At 41.3% G+C, this 22,761-nt stretch overlaps 1 protein-coding gene across 4 annotated transcripts in view; it reads right to left on the bottom strand.

The window, feature by feature from the left end:
- LOC139240967 (spermatogenesis-associated serine-rich protein 2-like) overlaps positions 1-22,761 on the bottom strand; it is an 87,422-nt gene that overhangs the window by 53,796 nt on the left and 10,865 nt on the right. For 3 of the 4 annotated variants that reach the window (XM_070869577.1, XM_070869576.1, XM_070869573.1), the window contains exon 1: positions 1,920-2,003. The exons of the other annotated variant lie outside the window; for it this stretch is intronic. In XM_070869577.1, the coding sequence (XP_070725678.1) occupies positions 1,920-1,950 (31 nt within the window). In that variant the 5' untranslated portion in view covers positions 1,951-2,003. Of the gene's footprint in view, positions 1-1,919; positions 2,004-22,761 lie in introns of those variants that run through there. 4 annotated transcript variants of the gene reach the window in all.

The following is a 22,761-nucleotide window of genomic DNA, read 5'->3' on the forward strand; positions in this document are numbered from 1 at the left end:
CCACTGTTCAGATGGGTTAACGATTTTAGTTGCTGGAAACCTACCTGATCATTTCACTGTGTGAATTGTTAATCCCTGCTGCAGAGACAGATATATTCAAATTATTGCATTTCCAACAATTGCTATGTCATAATCAGTGTCAGCCTTGACTCAGTGGGTAACACCTTCGCCTGAGCCAGAAGGTTGTAGGTTCAAGTCCCACTCGAGGCTGACACTCCAGTACAGTATCGAGGGAGACACCGCACTGTCGGAGGTGCCGTCTTTCGGATGAGACGTTAAACCAAGGCCCCGCTTGCTCTCTCAGGTGGACGTAAAAGATCCCATCCTATTTCGAAGAGCAGTGGAGTTATCCCCGGTGTCCTGGCCAATATTTATCCCTCAACCAACATCGCTAAAAACAGATTATCTTATCACATTGCTTGCTGTGTGCAAGTTGGCTGCTAAGTCTCCTACATTACAGCAGTGACAGCACTTTTTTTTTTTAAAAAGTACTTTGGGACCTCCGGTAGTCATGAAGGCACTTTGATGCAAGAATGCAAGTCTTTCTTTATGGTCAAAATCGAGACACATCAGTGGCCTCTGGTTACATCCTGTTACAACACCTAATATTTACACAATAAAAATGTGTATTGCATCATACATTTAATGAGTTGTAAGGGAAGACTGCAGAAACTGGAGCCTGGAAAGAGACATCTGATCTTAGATGCATACAAGATAGTTAAGGGAATGGAAAAAGGTAAATTTGGGAAATTACTTCAAGTTGACGAGTGAGAGCAAGATAAGGCAACAGATTCAAACTAGTGAAAGGTAAATTTAGGACTGATCTCAGGAAATTCTTCTTCTCACAAAGAGTAATGAATGCATGGAACAGACTCCCAGGAAAATTAGTTGAGGCAAAAACCCTGGGATCTCTTATGGGAAAACTGGATGCTGAAATGAGGGGGACTTTCAGAACTTTGAGTGGATGAACGAAGATGGGTCAAATGGTGGTCTTGATCTGTAACTATCTTGTTCAATGGAGTGATCTGCTCACAGGATCCTTGCACACGAGTGCTTTTGAAAAGGCACAGTAGCAGTACTGTATCAAACTGGCACATATACTGCGTGACAGTGAGTGCAACATGCCACATCATAAAATGGCATTCTGTTCACCTCGATATACAGCAACAAAAATCACTCCCTTCAAAGTATTCATTTAGCTGTTAAAATGGCCTGAAATTAAAACACTGAATTTGCAACAGAAAAGTAAGAAATTTTCACAATTCAGTATTTTAAACGATAGACTAAATCTAAATTTCTACCTGTAAATGGTCAAGACTTTATGGACTTTAAAGAGTAGCTAAGGAATAACCATGAATTCCATCAAGTTGTTTTTTTTTCTAGATCTTACACTATTTTAGTGTTCTATACATAAAGTTATATATGGCAGTAGATTCAATTAATCGAACACTATCTAGTCACTGCATTTCAAACAACTCATAAGCACCACAGACAGACCAGAAGAATTGCAAAAGTTAGTACTAATAAAACAAAATTATTTATTCACATGAGCAATGTCATGGAGATAAATTATCATATTTTTCTTAGACGGGTCTGAACTATTGTATATTTAGAGTTAACAGAATACAGACAGAAAAGGAGCTGTTCATTTATATAAAGTTACTCAATCAAATGACGCAATAAAGATGACAAATCATCAACTATCCACAGCCTCCCTCCAAATTTAGAGCAAAAAAAAAAATGTTCTGCCAGTCGAAACATCTTATTGGGAGGGCCACAGTGGAAATATAAAAAAATAAATAAGGTACATTTTTTTTTCTACCGAGGTAAATTACAAAGGATTAAATCCAAAAGGCTCTTTTTATCACCCAAAACTATCCATCCATACTTATTTTATCCGTTTAAAACGAAACTGTTACCTGCTTTCCTGGTAGCTCTAGAACAAGCCATTCTGAACAGCTCTATGGAAGTTTCGTACTGTAACTCTCGGCATTTTTTTTTTAAGCATTTCAGAACAGGTCTGGTTGTACTCCAAATTTCACATTATAGCTGTGCACTTCAGTTCCTGTTTGGCCTGCTTCTAATACTTGTACTTAAGACTGTTGTCACGTTGCCAACAAGGATATTGCATCCCCTTGCGCTGAAGGAAAGGCATTGTACGGGCTCATCATTCTGGCCACAAATGTTTGGTTATTCACAGCTTTGTGCTTGAGAATATGGCTCTTTGAACAATCAACTACAAACACAAGCCTGCTAGCAATTGAATTACACACTATTGCGCACTTTCCACAACTCTGGAAAAAGTACAAAATGCTTGTGCAAAAACAAACCCAATCTGATCCAAAGATAAAAATCCAAATGGCATTCCCATTTCACTATTATACATCAAAAGTAAACAGACGATACATTAGAAAAATTATTTGCAAGCAGTTTAAACAAATGGTAATTGAACCTTCTTAACTGGTGTTACCGCTAACTTATACTATAGCTGGCCAGGATTATGGATTACTCGCAGTCATATGCTTACTCAACCGTACTCTCATTCAACTAGTCTTTGTCATGAATACTCTGGCAATGTCGAGCACGGACTGCCCAATTAGTTACCAAGTGATTCCTATTGTAGCTGTAGCATAAAAGTGAAATCCAATTCAAATGGAAACCTTAGCTGATGAGGCAATTCCATTAGCCATTGCTCCAAGTATTTCCCTAAGCAAATCTTATTCTGGTTTGAAATCCCAATGACCCAGCACGTCAAGACAGGAAGGGAGGGGAGAAATTAAAATTGGCGAGGGGAAAGGGTGAAGCTGTGACCAACCATCCCATTTCATAGCACATGTGTTATGCAAACTCAATGATCATGGTCTCTCCCCCAAACTTAATTGTAAGTTATGACACAAAAGCACAGTATAACCAGAGTTGGGCAAATAGCATTGCATATCCAGATAAATGATCGATAATCACAATATGAAATACCATCAACCCTTCTACAAAATTGCTGTGTGACGTCTACAAAGAATTGTTCTGATGCAGTCAATAGTCACCGCCTTAGTCAAATACAAACAAAAATGACCTTTTGACAAAGACCTTTATCCGGTTATCCAAATTTCCCAGTTGTTTAGAAACAATGCTAAAAATAACACACCCATATGTCAGCAACAGAATCATCCACCTAGCAACCAGGACAACCGCTGCTCTACCTTTTCTGAGGTGCTGTGTAAACATTGGAAAAGGAGTAGGCTATTTCGCCACTAGAGCCTGTTTTGCCATTCAACAACATCATGGCTGATCTGTACCTCCGCTTACCCAACAAAAATCCATCGATCTCAGTTGACCTGGTACCCACAACCTCTTGAGGAGCAACTTCCAAATTTCCACTACTCTTTGTGCAAATAGTGCTTCCTGCTTTCACTCCTAAATGGAGTAGGTTTAAGTTTTAAGATTGTGCCCTCTTGTTCTGGATTCTATCACCAGAGGAAATGGTTTCTCTGGGGCCAAGTTTCGGCCTGAGTTGCTCCTGTTTTTTTGGAGCAACTGGTTTAGAATGGAGTATCTTAGAAATTGTAATTCTCGGCATTTAGTTTGTTTGCTTCAGTTCTAGTCAGTTAGAACAGTTTCAGTTTGGAACAGATTTTTTTTTATATAAAAGGGGGCATGTCCAGCCACTTACGCCAGTTTTGAAAGTTTAGGCAGTGAAAACTTACTCCATTCTAAGTTAGTTTGGAGTAAGTGTAGATTTTTGTACGCTCAGAAAAACCTTGTCTACACTTAGAAAATCAGGCGTAGGTTACAAATCAGGCGTAGGGAATGGGGGGGGGGTTTAAAAGGGAAGTTTACAAACATTAAACACTTCAGTTTTACAAAAAGAGCCATCAATAAATCAATCAAAAAAAATTTTAAAAACATTTTCTACTTACTGACTGCAGCACCGGGAGTCCTCCAACAGCATGCTGGGACGCTCCCCCACCCCCCCCCCCCATGTATCTCTCTCTCTGTCAGTGTCTGTGTTTCTGACAGTGAGGGGGGGGTGGGGGGGTGGAGAGAGAGAGAGAGAGAGAGAGAGAGAGAGAGAGAGAGAGAGAGAGAGAGAGAGAGAGAGAGAGAGAGAGAGAGAGAACGGGGCTTGGAGCTTAGACTTACCAGATTGACAGGTAGGTGGTGTCGGGTCCAGGAGCGCGGGGGGGGGGGGGGGGGGGAAGAGAGGAGAGAGAGAGAGAGAGAGAGAGAGAGAGAGAGAGAGAGAGAGAGAGAGAGAGAGAGAGAGAGAGAGAGAGAGAGAGAGAGAGAGAGAGAGAGAGAGAGAGAGAGAGAGAGCGCGCGAGAGTTGGGTCGGTCCGGTGGTGGTGGGCGGGGGGGGGAGAAAAGAGAGAAAAAAAAAGTCAAGTCGGGTCGGGTCCCGGTCTGGAGGAAGCAGGAGCCGGGTGTGGGAGGCAGCCTTATTCATGCAGCCCCAGTGAGGCAGGGCTAGGGACTGTGTGCTTCGGGCCCCTCCCATACAGTTTTGGGCACCTGGAGCTACTGCACATGCGCGCCCACTGTAGCGCGCCTGTGCAGAGGTCCCGGCACTGTTTTCAGCGCAGGGACCTGGCTCCGCCCCCCACAGCTCATGCTGCACCGTGCCCAGCTCCAGAGGGTCTGCAGGGAGCCGGAGAATAGGGAAGTTTTTTTTTAAAAAGGCGCACTTTGTGGCGTGAAAAACGGGCGTCCAGGTCGGGGCTGCGCCGTTCTAGACGCGGCCCGAATCTTGGGCCCTATGTATCTAACCTATCAAACCCCCATGGAATAAAAGCCAAGTTTATGCAACCAGTTCTCATAAATCAAACCTTCTATGCCGCGGTATCATTCTGGTGAATCTGCACTGCACCCCCTCCAAGGCCAATATACCCTCTCCTGAGGTGTGGTGCCCAAAACTGAACACACTACTCCAGATGGGGTCTGACCAAGGTTCTATACAACTGAAGCATAACTTCCTCGCTTTTGTATTCCAGCTCCTTGGAGATAAAGGCCAACATTCCATTAGCCTTTTGGATTACTTTTTGTACCCGTCCACTAGCTTTTAGTGACTTGTGTAAAGTTCCATATACAGTATACAAAATTGGGTTAACTTTTTTTGCAAAAACCACACAGGATGTTATGATCTACCAATCCATTAATAAAAACATCAGACGTCTTTCCATTGCATCAACATAAAATGAAGATGTCAATACTAGCAAATAGCCCCTTTAATAACGAGGACTCAGTATTTGACCAATGGGCAAGTGTTAAGTTACAAGGTTTGTATTAAGTTACAAGGTTCTACTCTCCAATACCTTCCTTAAATTTACCAACAATTCCATGTAATGCACACAACTGAATCTTTAGTAGCAAAGTAGATCCCAACTAGAATTCTTTAGCACAACGTGCATAAGCAACACAATCAATTTGCCAAACCTAGTCAAATGAATTCTTGAAAAATTGTTGCTCATGGTAATGGGGATCTACTAAAACGTTAAGCACAGGTGATCATCAAATCTTTCTGAAATATGCTTTCCATTTAACAGTAGCGTGTACATATACACATACATTACACGCTCATATATACATTACATACACATGCATTATATATTACATGCATGCAGACACACACACACACTGCAGACATCACATTCAGTTACAACTGCAAAACAGTCTTTAAAAAGTTACGCAAAGCTGAGTGCTTCGGACTTAGAGCTGAAACTAGCCAACACTTTACAAAATTCCCTAACCAACTATTAAACGCAGTCACACAAGCTTGTTTACTTATACTTTGTTGCCTTAAAGGGATACAACACAGATCCACTTTGGCAGATAATACATGATGTAATAGGTAGCATAAAACTCCTGCACTCATAAGATAGCACAGTATCCCACGAATACTTGTGCAAATCTGAAAATGAACAAAATTTTAGTCAGGAAATTTCAGATATGTACCACATAACTAAGGATATTCATTTTCAGTTCCTACTGATTCCTCCTACTCCTCCGTCAGCCAGTGGCTCAGTTGGTAGCACCCTCGCCTCGGAGTCAGAAGGTTGTAGGTTCAAGTCCCACTCCAGAGACTTGAGCACAAAAATCTAGGCTGACACTCCAGTGCAGTGCTGAGGGAGTGCCGCACTGTTGGAGGTGCCGTGTTTTGGATGAGATGTTAAACCGAGATCCGTCTGTTCTCTCAGGTGGACGTAAAGGATCCCACGGCACTATTTCAAAGAAGAGCAGGGAAGTTATCCCCGGTGTCCTGGGGCCAATATTTATCCCTCAATCAACATCACTAAAACAGATTATCTGGTCATTATCACATTGCTGTTTGTGGGAGCTTGCTGTGCGCAGATTTGAGCCCTGTAGCAAAAAGGGTTACCACTACAATCCCATGGCGCAATAAGTTTGTCTGATAGCTGATCAGGAAACTGTGGGGCATGGATGTAAAGTTAAGGATTCATTACTTTGTTTTTTTAAAAATTTGTTTAATAAAATAATTTTGTTTAACTTTACACACAGGGAAATGTACCCATGTCACGAAGCAACGGAACAAGGAAAACATTCCCAAATGTCATGGAAAAGAAATCCGAGATGCAGCAAAGTTTCAGATATAGTATTCAGCTGAACACCACTGGACATTCACATTTAAACTAAAAATCAAACAGTAATTATTTTCTTCAATCAACAAGCACTTCTTTCGTTTCTTCTCTCCCACCCCCACCAATAAAACATTACTTACTTTTTATTGTGGAGGAAGGGAAAAACTAGCCCTGGGTCCAGATACTACAAAGTAATAATTTGCTTCAATTAAATTTGAGTGGCCGCTGAAGTAACTGAAATGTCAGATACACTTAATTGTATAAAAAAAATCTAATAATTCCTTTCCCCATGCCACCTCCTAAAAGGAAAGGGCGGGTACACAACCACAGCCAGACCTCTGCCACAGTAACTATTAAGTAGTGCACAAAAACAGGGTAGGTGCTGAGAGGCTGTTTGCCCTGGCTGGAGAGTCTAGAATCAATCAGAGGTCAGAGTCTCAGGATAAGGGGTCAGTGTCTCAGGATAAGGGGTCAGCATTTAGGACAGAGGAGAAGAAATGTCTTCACTCAGGTGGTGAATCTTTGGAAATCTCTACCCTAGAGGGCTGTGGATGCTCAGTCATTGAGTATATTCAAGACAGAGATCGCTAGATTTTTGGACTCTAAGGGAATCAGGCATAGGGCGGGAAAGTGGAGTTGAGGTAGAAGATCAGCAATGATCTCATTGAATAGCGGAGCAGGCACTTGCGTTCTTAATTGCAGGCAGCAACTTGCTGTTTGACTGCCTTATCTCCTTCTCATCAGGAAGAACGCACATTTCTTTGGTGGAAGCTCCAAGCAGCCACTTCAGAAAGCCTTACCCAAAATGAACATCCAGCTTTTAAAAGCAAAATAAGTTTGTATTTTATTTACATCGCTAGTTCTTATCACTCAGGAAAAAAAAAAGGCAGCGAAACAAGCTTTTATTTAAATCATTGAACACTCCTTTGAGCCTCAAGGGGGGGGGGGGGGGGGGGGTGGGGAAGGTGATAAAAATGTAATTACAAAATAATTCACAAAACAACCAAATTTGCCTTTTGAAGGGGACATGCAAAAAAACATGCAAGCAATCCTCTCTTCCTTGAATTACATCACTTTTGTGCACAAAGGTTTCCTGCTTAGCTGCAGACCAGCAGTAGTTACTCTAGACTGCTTTGATTGATGGAAGAATACTTCATCACAGACTGAACAAAAAGTTGTCCGATGCAGGATTCTAAATTAACCTTTGCCCTCTTTCCCAAGATAAGTATACATTTTTTCTGGGCACGTTGCCAGATTAGCAAGCAACTTGGATTAATCTATAGAACAATTGAGTTAATCAAGCTCTAACCTCAAAGCTGCTCTTTTTCCCTCCCCCATCAGCATCAATATGCAGTTTCGAAATTAAAAAAGATGGCATGCTGTTTTTCGGTAAGTCTTGTTCGTTTTGTACAAACTTTCAATATACAAAAAATAGCTCAATGATGCCAGTCAGGCCAATCCACAGAACATTTTGAACACTGGAGATAAAATGATTTTTGTAACATTGCAGTATTGTCATGTCCAATCATTCTCATAGGATCTCCAAAATTCTTGTATATCTACAATATATTTAAATTACAAGTGGATTATCTGAAAAGTAAACAAAGGACACTTACACGAATACACTATTTACAGCTTAATCTTGTGCTGTATGAACACAAGTTTTAGAAATTGTTAAATATTAACTGCACTAAAGGGATTAAGATTAGATGGTTAAGGGCTGCAAAAATACAACAGCACAGTAACAGTCTATAAGTATCAAATTATTTGGAATTAGTTGGTATCAGAACTATATTCAAGTACACAGAGTTGAATAACATCCTTCCACGGGTTAATTTAAAAGTGTGATCTTCAGATATGATCTGTACTTACAGTCCAAAAGGTGGTTCAAACTACATTCTGAAAAAGAGGCAATCTTTAGAAACCCTTTTCTGCTCAAGTTAGTGTGGTATTTAGCAGCTTCTGCAGTTTGTTTAACCATTGACCTTTTTTCTTTTCCTTTGAGGAAACGCATTCCACAGTCCAATTGTTTTTGGAAGCTACATGTCACGTCCACATTTGCCTCCCCGACAAAGCCACTAACATTTTTGTTGAAACAGAAAACACTCAATTTTTATTCCTAGATGGTATGCTTGTTCTGATTTGCCCTAGTTTACCAGGTGTCAGCGGAGCTGCCAAAAGTGGTCTAGATTCAGAGATCAATTACTGTTTCATTCATAGATTTCTCTCCCATAATAGACTGTAGATCATTTGGAATTCTGCTCTTTAGTTTTGTGTATGAGTTGTCAAACCTCCAACACGTCTAAACTTCCATTCCCAAGTGTAATAAACAATCTCAGGCAGCCAGTGATGGCTAGGCGCTACGTTAGATGAAAATCACCAATTGAGTATCATAATCAAATTTAAAGCCCCCGAATGGACAGATATTGTTGTTGCTAGGCACAATTGCTTCACGACTACAAAAACAAGAGAACAATTGTTTTATTAATTGTGTTAGGAGATTACTTAACCCATTAACTGTTTGTTCCGAATACAGTTTATTAGCATCATTGCACTGTTCAAATGGCAACGATCTGATCCACTTTGCAATGTATGTGGAATTATTTAACAACAAGATTCTTAGGGGAATTGACAAGGTAGGTACTGAGAAGTTGTTTCCCCTGGCTGGGGAGTCTCGAACCAGGGTACATAGTCTCAGGATAAGGGGTCGGCCATTTAGGACTGAGGCGAGGAGGAATTTCTTCACTCGAGGGTGGTGAATCTTTGGAATTCTCTACCCCAGAGGGCTGTGGATGCTCAGTCGTTGAGTATATTCAAGGCTGAGAGAGATAGATTTTTAGATTCTCGGAGAATCGAGGGATATGGAGATCAGGCGAGAAAATGGAGTTGAGGTCAAAGAGGAGTTGAGGTCAAAGATCAGCCGTGATCTTATTGAACGGCGGAGCAGGCTCGAGGAGCCGTATGGCCTACTCCTGCTCCTAATGTATTTTCTGCACAGATGCAAGTACAGAACTGTGTTGTATCTCTATGCTCGGTTTTAAAACTATATATTGTTCTAATTTTATTTTTAAAGTAAATTCTGTATACCCCATGAAATATCACAACATACATACCACCTACAAATGTTAAGTAAATAGGGATTTCAACAGTTCAAGCTGGCAAATGTTTAATATCCAATCTAAAAACTTAGCAAAATCTTAACATAAAAATACACGAAGGAGTAACTGAACTTTCACTTAAGTAACCTATTTGCTCCAATTATATTAACTTGGCCATTTGGCTCTCCAGGATGAAACAAACCAGAAGGATCCTTTGAAAGAGTGCCACGCGTCACACAAACCTGCCAGAATTTCTACAAATTCAGCTAGAATTGATTTTCATACAATCTCCTCACCACTCCTTAAACAATCTTCTCCACTTCAGAGCCATTCTCATAGGTGACATTTCAGCTTTTAAAGAATGCACAGAATTTCCGAACCAAAATGAGACTAAATTCTTGACAGCAAGTTATTCCTCCTACAAGCCAGCCTCTGTTCAAATGCAGACTTATGGCAACAAAACTTGAATTATTCAGAGAGGCTTAACTGGTAACGGGAGATTTTGCTGCACTTCTTTTGAAAACTAACTACTGGATTTGAGAAGTTAAAAGCATATGGTACAGGAGCAATTTACTCACATTACTTAAAGGCTGAAAAGTATTCACCAATCTTGCTCGAGCTGTTTGCTGGAAAACCCTGCAATTCTCTAATTTCCTCCCGGTGTCTGGAGTGAAAGCACCAGCCTTCTGTTCAGCACTTTCCCCCCTCCAATAGTATGGTCAAGATCAAAAACTCTGCATGGGTTAAATATTAAGGCCCCAAGTTTCCACACGCGGCGAAAAAGGCACACCTCAGAGCTGGGCGCCTGTTTTTCGCGCCGAAAACGTCGCTGGAAAAAAAAGTGCGGTATTCTCGAGCTCCTTGGAGCTCGATGTCTGCTTGGCGCGGCGCACAGGGGGCGGAGCCTACCACTCACGCCGATTTTGTAAGTAGGAGGGGGCGGGTACAATTGAAATGAGACTTCTTGGTGCCGGCAACCCTGCACGTGCGCGTTGGAGCGTTCGCGCATGCGCAGTCTGAAGTAAACATTGGCATTTGGCCATTTTTAAAAGTACTGCAGAAAAAGTGAAGATTTGTTTCTTGGACCCCTGCAAAGGCTTGTATTTTAATTTTCTTGATATTTCTGTGTGTGAGGGAGTGCTTTTAGCAGCACTGCTGAATAAATCACCTGCTGAAATCAGTGAGTTAAGCTTTTCACTGCTAAACTTGCAGAACCGGTGCCTGCAAATTAAGGACTGTGTGTTTGGAGAAATAAAAGTGCCAATTCAACTTTGCAATGGATCAACGTCCACCAAGAACAAAGAATTTCTTGCATGAGGAAGCAAACCATTGCATAATATGTGGTGTTGACAATGCAGCACCCATTCTGCAAATTTAAATATAAAGATGTCGACGTGGCTGCCTCTCCCTGTCCAAATGGCCTCAGTCAGTCCCCCTCACAGCTCGAAGGCTGCTGCTGTTCTTTCTTCGGCTCCCGGCCAGCCACTGACGCCGCTGCAATCCCATGGCCGAATGGCCTCAAGTCCGTCCAGGTGCTGCATCTTCGCGGGGAATGAAGGCCTGCCTCAAGCACCGCAGCTCAGCTCGAAGGCTGCTTCCTGCCGCTGCCGTCGAGACGAGACACTGACGCCACACCGCTGCCTGAAAGGCCTGCCTGAAGCACTTTCACACAGGTAGGAACATGGTTTATTTAATCTTTTCTTTGCTTATAAATTTTTATTCAGGTTGCATTTATTTGTATAATATTTGTATAAGTATAACTAAGGATTGATTGTAGAATTTAATGACTTCCCTTCCCCCCCCCCTCCTCCTCCTCCTCCTCCTCCTCGTTCCCTCCGCCTAATTTGTAACCTGCGCCTGATTTTTTAAAAAGTGTAGACAAGGCTTTTTCAAGCGTACAAAAATCTTCACTTACTCCATTCTAAGCTAGTTTGGAGTAAGTTTTCACTGTGGAAACTTTGAAATCAGGCGCCAGTGGCCGGACACGCCCCCTTTTGAAAAAGAAATTCTGTTCCAAAGTGAAACTGTTCTACCTGACTAGAACTGCAGGAAATTAAATGTGGAGAATTCCGATTTCTAAGATACTCCGTTCTACACCAGTTGCTCCTAAAAATCAGGAGCAAATCATGTGGAAACTTGGGGCCTAAAAGTGGTGGCTGGCTGAAATTTTTTTTACTATATTAGTAATCAGCCCAAAATTAAGAAAAGCCTTTAATGTTGGTGGAAATGAGTCAGTTCCTGTGCTTGGCTGAGCTCGAGATTTAAGACCAATGTTTCAGTTGGGAACTAAGAGTCACTCAAAAAGAAATGCGTGTAAAGCTCTATATGACAGTAATTCCAGGCAATTCATACTGAAAGCAACCTGCAGACACCTTTTGTTCGTCATCGTATTTCCTAGCCAGGCCATCTCCAGCTGCTCCTTTGTAACTTGTGCTCTGCTGTTTCTACAGTATTTGCAACCTTTTAATCCTTAACGGAGGAAGCCAATTTTAAATTAGAATTATCCCGATCTTTTGCCAACATCTTTATTTCAGCTTCTAGCATTCGGACAGCAAACAGTGCATCAATTAACGAGAATTTAAAAAAAGTAAATATACAAAATGGACAATTTACACACTCCAAAGAATAGTTTCAACATTTACTTTGCTACGATCAGAACTATCCCGAATACTGCATTGCTGGCTTTGGTACAGGGTATGACAAATAGTAAAAGAAACTGAAAACTAGAGGAATTCACATTTTCATTGTTAATACTATGCTTACTGCCAGGAACATGGTCGTCGTTTGCTTTGAAGAGTAACCTGTAGAATACAGCAAAACAATTTTTTCAACAAAAACTGCAACTAAGAACTATCCATGTCACCAGAGAAGCTTGCCCTACAAAAATGGAATTCAATTTCGTAGAAATTAATTGGGAGAGTCCACCTCAGATTTGTTCTCAGGCAGAACTTGCTCTTCAGTGGAGATCAAGCCCTGAAAATGCTGGAAATCAAATTTTAAAAATGCTAATACACACAACAGGTCAGATAAAGAAAAAAGGCAGGTTAAACCGTTTTATCAGCACTCCATGAGAAACGTTAATTGCCCTTTATCTTTTCAGATGCTGACTGACCGATCTGCTTTGTATTTCAGTATTTTCCATTTTTATTTTCATCCTTTCGCAGAGCAGCCTGGGCCCAACCCTGGAAATGCCCCATGTCCTGATGATACTCAAACTATTGCATAGGAACATAACCAAGAGGACAGACCTGCACACAACAGGGCAAAATTGTAAACATACATATTTCAATTGTCTCCAAAATGTTCCACTGGATAATCACTAGACACCTTTCCCAGTTTTCCCATCCCCAAAACAAACATTATGGGCTAGACTTTCCCTAAAGCCCCTCATCGCCCGATTGCCACCCAGAAACACCGCTAACGTTCTGCAACTAACACTGGTGTGGTGGCGGATGTGCAACAGCCACCACACATTAAAAAAATCCACACACAGGCATCTTCCACCCTTCTGGATGTAGTTCGGGACCTGGAATATTAGGTCCTTCATTGAAGTACCTGTGAACTCATCCCTTTTTGGTGTAGAAGCAAGTCATCCTCAATACGAGGGACTGCCTATGATTATGAACACTGGCAAAATTTTCTATAATAAAAGGTAAGAAATATTGCCCGGCGAGAAAATGGATCTTGCACCAATATTCTCAGTGTTTAAAGGAGAAATTAAGTGAAACGGGCGGTTCTTAATTACTCAGAGGTTGCGGTTGGGCCTAGGGAGGGGGGGAAAATTCAAAAAAAAATTGAAAAAACATTCCCAAGATAGGTTTATAGCTAATCGCCATTTTACAATTAAAAAAAAAGAACCTTTAACGTGCCTTTCTTTGCAGAGTACTCACCTACCGCCCTGTTTAAGCAGCTTTCACAGGGCGGTTCCTTCGGCGATCTGAACGGGCTTACGTTGGGGCCAAACTTACACCCAGGCGATTCCCACGCTGGTGCACATCAGCGGTTTGCTCCCAGCAGTCATTGAGATGTGTGTGGTCCCATTTAAAAAGGGGGAAACTTTCGCCGGGCAATTTCTCACAAAAACAGCCGTACCGCTGAGAAAAATGCCGAAAATGAAGGCGAAAGTCTCCCCCAATAGGTTATAGAAGAACTTGTTCCATCATTTTTTGTGGTATATATCAATGATCTAGACTTCAATTTTGGTTAAGTTTGCAGATGATACAAAAATTGGCAGTGTGGTTGATAGTGAGGAAGAAAGCTGTAGACTGTAGGAAGATATCAATGGACTGATCGGGTGGGTAGAAAAGTGGCAAATGGAATTCAATCCGGAGAAGTGAGGTAGTGTATTTGGGGAGGGTTAACAAAACAAAGGAATATACAATAAATGGTAGGATATTGAGAAGCATAGAGGAACAGAGGGGCCTTGGAGTGCATTACCACAGATCCCTGAAGGTAGGACAGGAAGATAAGGTGGTTAAGAGACATAAGGGAGGTTATACTTGAACTATATAAAACACTGGTTAGGCCATAGCTAGCGTACTGTGTACAGTTCTGGTCACATTACAGGAAATAGGTGATTGCACTGGAGAGGGTAGAGAGGAGATTTACGAGGGTGTTGCCTGGACTGGAGAATGTTAGCTATGGAGGAAAGATTGGATAGGCTGGGGTTGTTTTCTTTGGAACAGTGAAGGTCTGGGGAGACTTGATTGAGGTGTATAAAATGTAGAGGCCTAGACAGTAGATAGGAAGGACCTATTTCCCATAGCAATTTTTTTCTCAGAAGCTACACCCCCATTATTACACTTTCCTGAAATCCTAGTGACAAAAAGCAAAATGTCAGTGAACGTACCTGGGGTTGTTTCCAATTACGAAGACAATATAGTACTTAGAGGTCAGCTCAATATCTAACAATCCAACTCCTAGAGTCTAAACAATCTAAAAGTCTTTGAATAGTTTTTATGCAGAGATGGGCACTAGAATTTGTATATAGAAAAAAAAATGCATCACAATTTTTCGTGAGGTTTGATGACGATTTTTATTCTAACGGTCGCCGTTGAACATTCAACTGCTGAAAAGTCACAATCAGCTTGTTTGTCCAAAGATACCAATCATAAAATAGAAGGGTAGGGAAATTAAAACAAATCAATGCTGGAGAGAGCGCAGATAGCAGTGAGTTAGACTTCAGGTGTGATCACAAGGCTCTATGTTGAAAACTTAAAACTGTCGGAACAAATAATACATCTAAATAATTTGACAAGAAATGTCATCATATATTTTAAACTCACTCCAATATGGAGGTTACAGAGATAGGGTGGGATGAGGCTGTAGGGGGATTTGAACAAGAGAATTTTAAAATTGAAGCATTACTTAACCGGGAGCCAACGTAGGTCAGCAAGTACAGTGGATGGCGGCTGAACAGGACTTGGTGCAAGTTAGGATACGGGCAACAGAGTTTTGGATGTGCTCAAGTTTATGGGGGATGGAAGATGGGAGGCCAGCCAGGAGAGCATTGGAATAGTGGAGTCTGGGATGTACAAAAGCATGGATGAGCATCTTCTATGACAGAATATGTGCAACGGGATTCGATGTGTGTTCATTGCTGTTCCATTTTAATGCCAAAATATATAAATTCTTATTTTTGAGTTGAAATTGAATCACAGTAGCATTTAATTACACCGCCACATAAAGCTATCATTTACAGGAACTAAAAGTAAACAAATACAGACATGCACCACATTTTTATTAATCATTGAAATGGGTTATCCTCCAAATTTAGTTACAAATAGTACAACCCTGATGGAAAATTTAAAGGTTTTACAGCAGGAGGTCAATCTTCCTAGAAACCAGCACCTGTATTAATCAAAACACTAGTCTTTTAAGACTAACCTTTAGCCGAGTCAGGCAATTTGGGTCTTGGGTGTGATGTGATCTCTAGTTATAAACTCCAGGAGGATCAACACATTTAGGAGTAATAATATCTGGATTAGACCTATGTGTGGCTAAGTCACATTCAGAAGAGGAAGCATTTGCTATATTTCTACAACCCAGAATTTCCATATGCCTTTGAGCTATTTAAGGTCTAGAAACAACATTTACATTTATAGTCTGAATGCTTGCAAGCAAAAAAATCTAATTGTCACCGTGGCACAGCAGAGGATGTAATTGCAGTAACAAACCCACTGTCTGCTGATCCAGGTGCTCAACTGGGGTTTGAAGAACTATACATTTTCAAGAAAGAGCACACTGGAGAGGAGGGATAGAACTTTCAATCTAAAGCACTTCTCCAGAAAATGAGAAAAACAAATTTGCTAAATATATTTACCACTTTACTGCAGAAAAAAGGATCAGGCCGGGGACTGTAGACTTCCTTGCTGGGCAAGCCCTGTTTGGATAATGTATCTGGTGAGCTCGTCTGCGGTCAATTGTCATCGAGCTCAGCAAGGAGTCAAATCTCTGGCTTTTATAAGCTTTTTGTAAGTTGAGAGTAACAGAATGGCCCAGGATAGATGCTGCTCCTCACCAAGTCCAATGATAGCCAGCTGGAGATGGACCCTCTAGCTATATGACCCTAATAAAAACAGAAAATGCTGGAAATACTCAGTAGGTCTGTGGAGAGAGAAACAGAGTTCACGTTTCAGGTTGATGACCCTTCACCAGTACTGGAAAAAGTTAGAAATGCAACAGGTTTTTAAGCAAGTGTAGGGGAAGGGGGGGGGGGGGGGGGGAAGAGGAGAAAGAGAGGAAAGAACAAAAGGGAAGGTCTGTGATAGGCAGAAGAGATTAAGAGACAAAAGGGATGCGGTGCAAGGCAAAAGGAGATGGCAATGGGGCAAGTTAACAAAGGACAAGTCTAGATAGGGTGTAAATGGAGATGGCAGAACAGCTGCCGTGGAAAAGAGAGAAAAATAAAACTGTGAAAAAAATTGGGGCAGAGGTTACGTAAGAAATAGGAGCAATAGAAGGCCATTTAGCCCCTCGAGCCTGCTCTGTCATTCAATAAGATCACGGCTGATCTGATCTTGACCACAACTCCACTTCCCTGCCCACTCCCCATAACCCTTGACTCCCTTATCGTTCAACAATCTGTCTATCTCCACCTTGAATGTATTCAATAACCCGGCCTCCACAGCTCTCTAGGGAAGAGAATTCCAAAGATTCACGAACCTCTGAGAAGAAATTCCTCCTCATTTCCATTTTAAACAGGCAACCCCTTATTCCGAACCTATGCCCCCTAGTTCTAGATTCCCCCATGAGGGGGAACATCCTCTCTGCATTTACCCAATCAAAATCTCTCAGAATCTTAAGTTTCAAAAAGATCCCCTCTCATTCTTCTAAACTCCAAAGAGTATAGGCCCAACCTGCTCATGGTTATGGTCTGAAATTGTTGAACTCTATGTTGAGTCCAGAAAGCTGTAAAGTGCCTAAACAAAAGATGAGGTGCTGTTCCTCGAGCTTCGTTGGAACAGTGTAGGAGGCTGAGGACAGAGAGATCAGAGTGGGAGTGGAGTGGAGAATTAAAGTGACAGGCGACCGGAGGTTCTGGGTCACCTTTGCGAACTGAACAGAGGTGTTCTGGAAAGTGGTCACCCAATCTGCACTTGGCCTCCCCAATGTAGAGACCACCACATCGTGAGCAGCGAATACAGTATACTAAATTGAAAGATGTACAAGTAAATTGCTGTTTTACCTGGAAGGGGTGTTTGGGGCCCTGGACAGTGCGAAGGGAGGAGGTAAAAGGGCAGGTGTTGCAGCTTGGCTATATGACCCTATTGGGTGTTTTCCAGCGGAGCCCTAACAGCAGGCTGTTTAACCAGTATCAAAATGACAACAGTCTTCTCTTTGGTTATCAGGAGTTAGATAAAAGCCCGAGAGGAAAACTCAGATTGAAAGCACCTCAAATCCCAAGTTTCCTCATTTTGTGTGCCAATTTCTCCCTTTTGCTCTTTTGAAGAGGCTGATTTTTTTAACATCGGGTCCAATTTCATAGGCACTAGCAGCCCTCTGGTATCTTGTCCAATTGCCATTCATGTACGAGCCTAGACGGTGAGAGTCAGCTGGTATCCCACCTTTTATTTACAGGTTGCGGATGACACACTGGAGATAAACCAGTCGTAGAGAAGATCAGGGTTTTTGTTATATAAAACACACTGCAACCATTGCTGAATGACACAGGTTAATGTGCAGCAACAGGTGGCAAGATTAATTACAGGGAACGGCAGGAAGCAGCACACCATTGCAGTCATCACGGCAAACACCTCACACCCCTTTTCACAAATCCCATAAATGGTCAGTGAAAAGACACAAGGACTGCAAAGCACGTTGAGTGGGCCATTCAAAAGCTTAGAATAAAAGAACACACTTCAAAAAGGAAGCCAGTCTCTTGGGCAAGTATAGGGAAAAATAACATTCATCTCATTTAAATTTGCTTCGTGTAGACAATTTTAATCCAATGTACTACAGGAGAGATTATCACCCATTTTGGAACATATGCCCTTACCAACACATGTATGAGAGGCTGCCATTTTAGTCTCTTTCTGGTTTCAGTGCCACAATCCCGGGCGTCATACCAGAAAAACATTTGGCAGAAATTTGACTAAAAAGGTGATCATCATCCAATTATTCCGAAGCTCACTTAAATCAACTTCAATTTTCTCCTCTGCATGGTTCAACCAATCATTCCGCTTGTCCTTCCCTCTCCTCCACGGAAACTACCCAAGAAACCAACTCCCTCGAGCAGCACATCAGTAAAACTACCTTTATTTCACACATTTTTAAGACTGTTGCCAGACATCCATAAATTTCTATTTATGAATAGTTTATATTATAGATTGCAAACCATAAACATGTGCTTGCAAAGAACAAGCTGCCTAGAATTTGGTACAAGCTACACTCTGAGAAAGTTAAGGGTAAAAATTGTAAATTTGGGTCCTGTGGGAAATTTTTTTTTTTAAATCATAATTGCAGGAGTAATTAAACGGAATTGCTCAGTCTTCTATTTCAATACAGTGCGTCACAGACGGCTTTCCAAAACGGACAGCAAAGATGTAATAAAGAAAAAAAAACTCGTGATTTTGTATGGCACCTCATTCAAGAACGTCACTTTGATAACCACTCAAAACCCAACCTAACCCAAGGAGCCATCTATAATTTAGCCAAGCCTCAAATAAGTTTCTTCAGCACATCTAGTAAAAATGTTTTTAATAAAAAGTGATACAACACAGTAACATACAAATGGCAATTCTGCTGCCGTCACAGCCTCCCATTGTAGGGCCAGTTACAGATCCTGCAATGTCTGGCCCAAGCAGCACATACTTCATGGAAACAATGTTAGTCTGCAACAAGGAGGCAAACTCCCACATCTAAACACAATTCAGACAGGACTGTTGAAGTGGAAAATTACTTTCCTTCTTTTAGCTTTTATAAAAAATAGGTCCTTTTCAATGAAAAAAAATGCACTCTAGTGCTAGACTCCATAAAAATGATTTTGTTGCCAAACGACTCCATATGCGCGATATTTTTAAATCCCAAACATTATCTACTCTACAATAAAAAGACTTGTATTTCTCCAGCGCATCTTACAACCCCAGGACGTCCCAAAGCGCTTTACAACCAATGAAGTACTGTGCGCAAGTCTAGTCACTGTTGTAATGTAGGAAACACAGCAGCCAATTTGCACACAGCAACATCCCACAAACAGCAATGTGATAAGGACCAGATAATCTGTTTTAGTGATGTTGATTGAGGGATAAATATTGGCCAGGACACTGGGGATAACTCCTCTTCTTCGAAATAATGCCGTGGGATCTTTTACATCCACCTGAGAGAGCAGACGAGGCCTCGGTTCAACGTCTCATCCGAAAGACGGCACCCTCTCAATAATGCAGTGAAGTATCGGCCTGGATTATTTGCTCAAGTCTTTGGAGCGGGACTTGAATCCACAAACTTTTGGCTCAGACACGGGAGTGCTACCAGCGAGCCTAGCCGGACACCTCAGCTTTATTTAGCAACCTTTAATCCTCTGCCGATACTATTCTTGATCTATTAGGAAATGCAATGGACTCATCTGCCTTACATTTGTTTTTCTCTCTCTACCCATGGGAGGGAAACACAAAGGTGCTTTGAGAAAGAGAGGGGAAATTGCGTTCAAAGAAGAGGATGTAAAGCGTATCTCAGCTGGAGAGCGTGGGGGTCCTGTTTCGGCAACCATTATATCAAAGTGTGATTATATCCGGTTTACAAGACATCACTGCACCGTTTCACAATTGCAAATTCAAAATTATGTAGTTTCAAAGAATTCACAAATCCAACATAGATGGGAAGGGCAAGCACCTTGCTAAAAATACCTTTCAGTGACTTTAATCACCCCAAACACTTTGCATTTGAAGTACAGGAAATTATGCAGTGGTTTCATAACTTCTAATTAGCAAGTAATCACAAACAGAAAACATCTACTTTGGGCAGGGGGGGGGGGGGGGAGGTAATGCTGATGTACAGACCCAGCTTGAAAAATGAAAAATGCAATTGTACTTAGCAAACTTTACAAACAAATTGTAACTTTAGTTATTTGAAAAGTGCATTATACAAGATAAACATTAATTCAGTGCAAGATCATCATTCATTGGATAAACACTATCCAATGGATTGAAGTCATGCATTGTGTGTTTTAATCAGGCTCATTTTACGTTGTTAAATTTTTTAAGCAATGGTCACATTTGTGTGGTAAATTGTCCGCATGAAGAAGGCATAACTTTTCGAATACTCAGGTGTCAGCTTTACATTGTACTGTGTCTGCAGGAATACCACTACCATAGCAAAGCATGGAACAAGTGCTTTGAATGACGCAGCCGTAATGCATTGTGGAGACTGTTGGCAAGTTTGTCAAGTAATTTAATTATCGTGCAGTAACAGGCTTAACTGTGGGATTTAAATGCTACCAAAACTTGCATCAGGTTCAGCAAGGGGATGGATTTGGAGCTGGTGCCAGCGTTCTTTTGAATGGAGCTGAATAGTATGACTTCATTCTTACATATATTAAGTTGGAGGACGTTCTGTCTAATATTGTATGGTATATGAGCTGGAACAGTGGCAGTTTGAGTTGAATGTGGTAGCAGAAATGTAGATCTGGTTATCAACATAAATGTGCAAGATGACCCTAACGCCCACCACATGATGCTGCTGAGGAATAATGGATGGCTTTGGGGCACATTTGAGATAACCAAGATAGGTAGGGACATTTTTTTCTGGGATTTTCTACTCTCAAAATATAAAAGGAGTATAAATACAAACTCTCATGAAATACTCAACAGATACAGTTTAAAAATACTACCTTTTATTTCCAATAAACATATTCAGCAATATTAACTAGGAAGTACAAGAGCTTAAAATATGTCTAAGCAAAATGCACCATTAGGCAAACCACAGTAAAGTTTCCGACTTGGGGGCACAGGGAAAGCTCAGCAAGGCAATGATTTCATTGGAAGACATACCCGAAAGCTTCCAAGTCAAAATAATACGTTGAACATGAAAGCCAATGGCGCAAGCAACATAATATTCAGAATCATAACTGCTGCAACTGCATGGAACAAACATGCTGGATGAAAACATCTCCTAGAATGTTTGTGGGATGTTAGGAACTTGGTCCTGGCTTGTAAAAAGTGAAGATGCCATGTATGAAGTCTAGTGTAAATAACTTTGTATATAAAACTATTTTTCCTTACTGTGTAAGTTTTCTCCTCCCAGTTTTCTCCCTTCATCTCCAAAGGGTGAACTCTTTCCTGGAGCTGCTGGTCACCCGTACTTATCTCGCCCAAGTGCCCATTGTGCATGTGAGCCCAGATATAGTGAGTGCTGGTTGGCTATTTTATCATGGGGATCTCACATGAGCCAGATTCGATTCTCATTGGACATCCACACGGACTTGCCAGTGGGGGCTGCTGGACAGAAATCAGGAGCAGGAACTCCAGCTCATTTTCCTCCTCCATTCAGGGGTGCTCAAGCCAATTGTGGCATCTCGACTGCCACCAAGGCAGAGATCAGCAAACTCAGAGCAGACTTGGAATTGAAGTTGGGTCAGTATTCCTTTGTGCTAAACTGGGCAGTGCTTTTAACAATAAGCCAATAGTGATTGCCGGGTTCTGTTGCAAATTGAGGAAATAAACTGTGCAATTTCCAAAGCTTGAGTGGTCTTGTTTATTTGCAACTTTCATTGGCACTACTGCCAAACACTTGCAAAAAGAAGTTCAAAAGAACACACCTGTCCCTAGGGAAAAAGGTAAATAGTACTTGTTTTGTCCAGTAAAACTAACTACCTGTCCCACATGCAATTTAAAACGACACCAGATACAGAGAATCAAAACAATTTTCCCTGTTCCGTGACACAATTAAGAGAGTTTTACTCTAAGGCTCGAGTAGGTTATTTGTGGTACTTTCTTACATCAAGCTGCCAGGTTTGATAGAACCTGTTGCTGGGACAGGGTACTCGAATTCAGTGTTGCTCACTAATTTTTTGTCAATGGGTAAATCTCAGCCAAAGACCCCTCTCAGGAAATTTGTATGAGGCAATGACAGGATATGGGTCTGTGCTTCCCCACACAGGGAGCATCTGATCTCAAACCGGTCACTGTCAGCATCTGTCAAGGGCCTGGCAATTCCCCACAGAAACAGGAAAAAGCTACCGACGCTGTAGTTTAATAAGGCACTTTTACTTGCCCCATGACTACAAGATCCAATTGCTACATTCAAGTTTTTTTTTAAAAAACACCCCTTCTGTTCTAATGGTTGTACCAGACTTCCTAGGAGTGGGCGATATGGCTACCTGATGATCAGGTAGGCTATGCATTAGGTTGTTTAGCTCAGGACAATTAATCTATTTAGCAGTAATACTCTGCACTGAATTCACATAGCAGTCTCACATCTTTTCCAGTCAATCTAGAAGGCAGAAAATATCAAATGCAGGACCTTTTTAGTGCAAGTTAAAACAACTAAATCTATACTTAAATGCTTTGCATTAGGATTTTGCAACATATACAAGATCTAGAAACAATTTCCAAGGGGTTAATTTACCCTGCCAACTT

The sequence above is a fragment of the Pristiophorus japonicus genome, chromosome X (genome assembly GCF_044704955.1).
Source record: "Pristiophorus japonicus isolate sPriJap1 chromosome X, sPriJap1.hap1, whole genome shotgun sequence".
Lineage (NCBI taxonomy): Eukaryota > Metazoa > Chordata > Chondrichthyes > Pristiophoridae > Pristiophorus > Pristiophorus japonicus.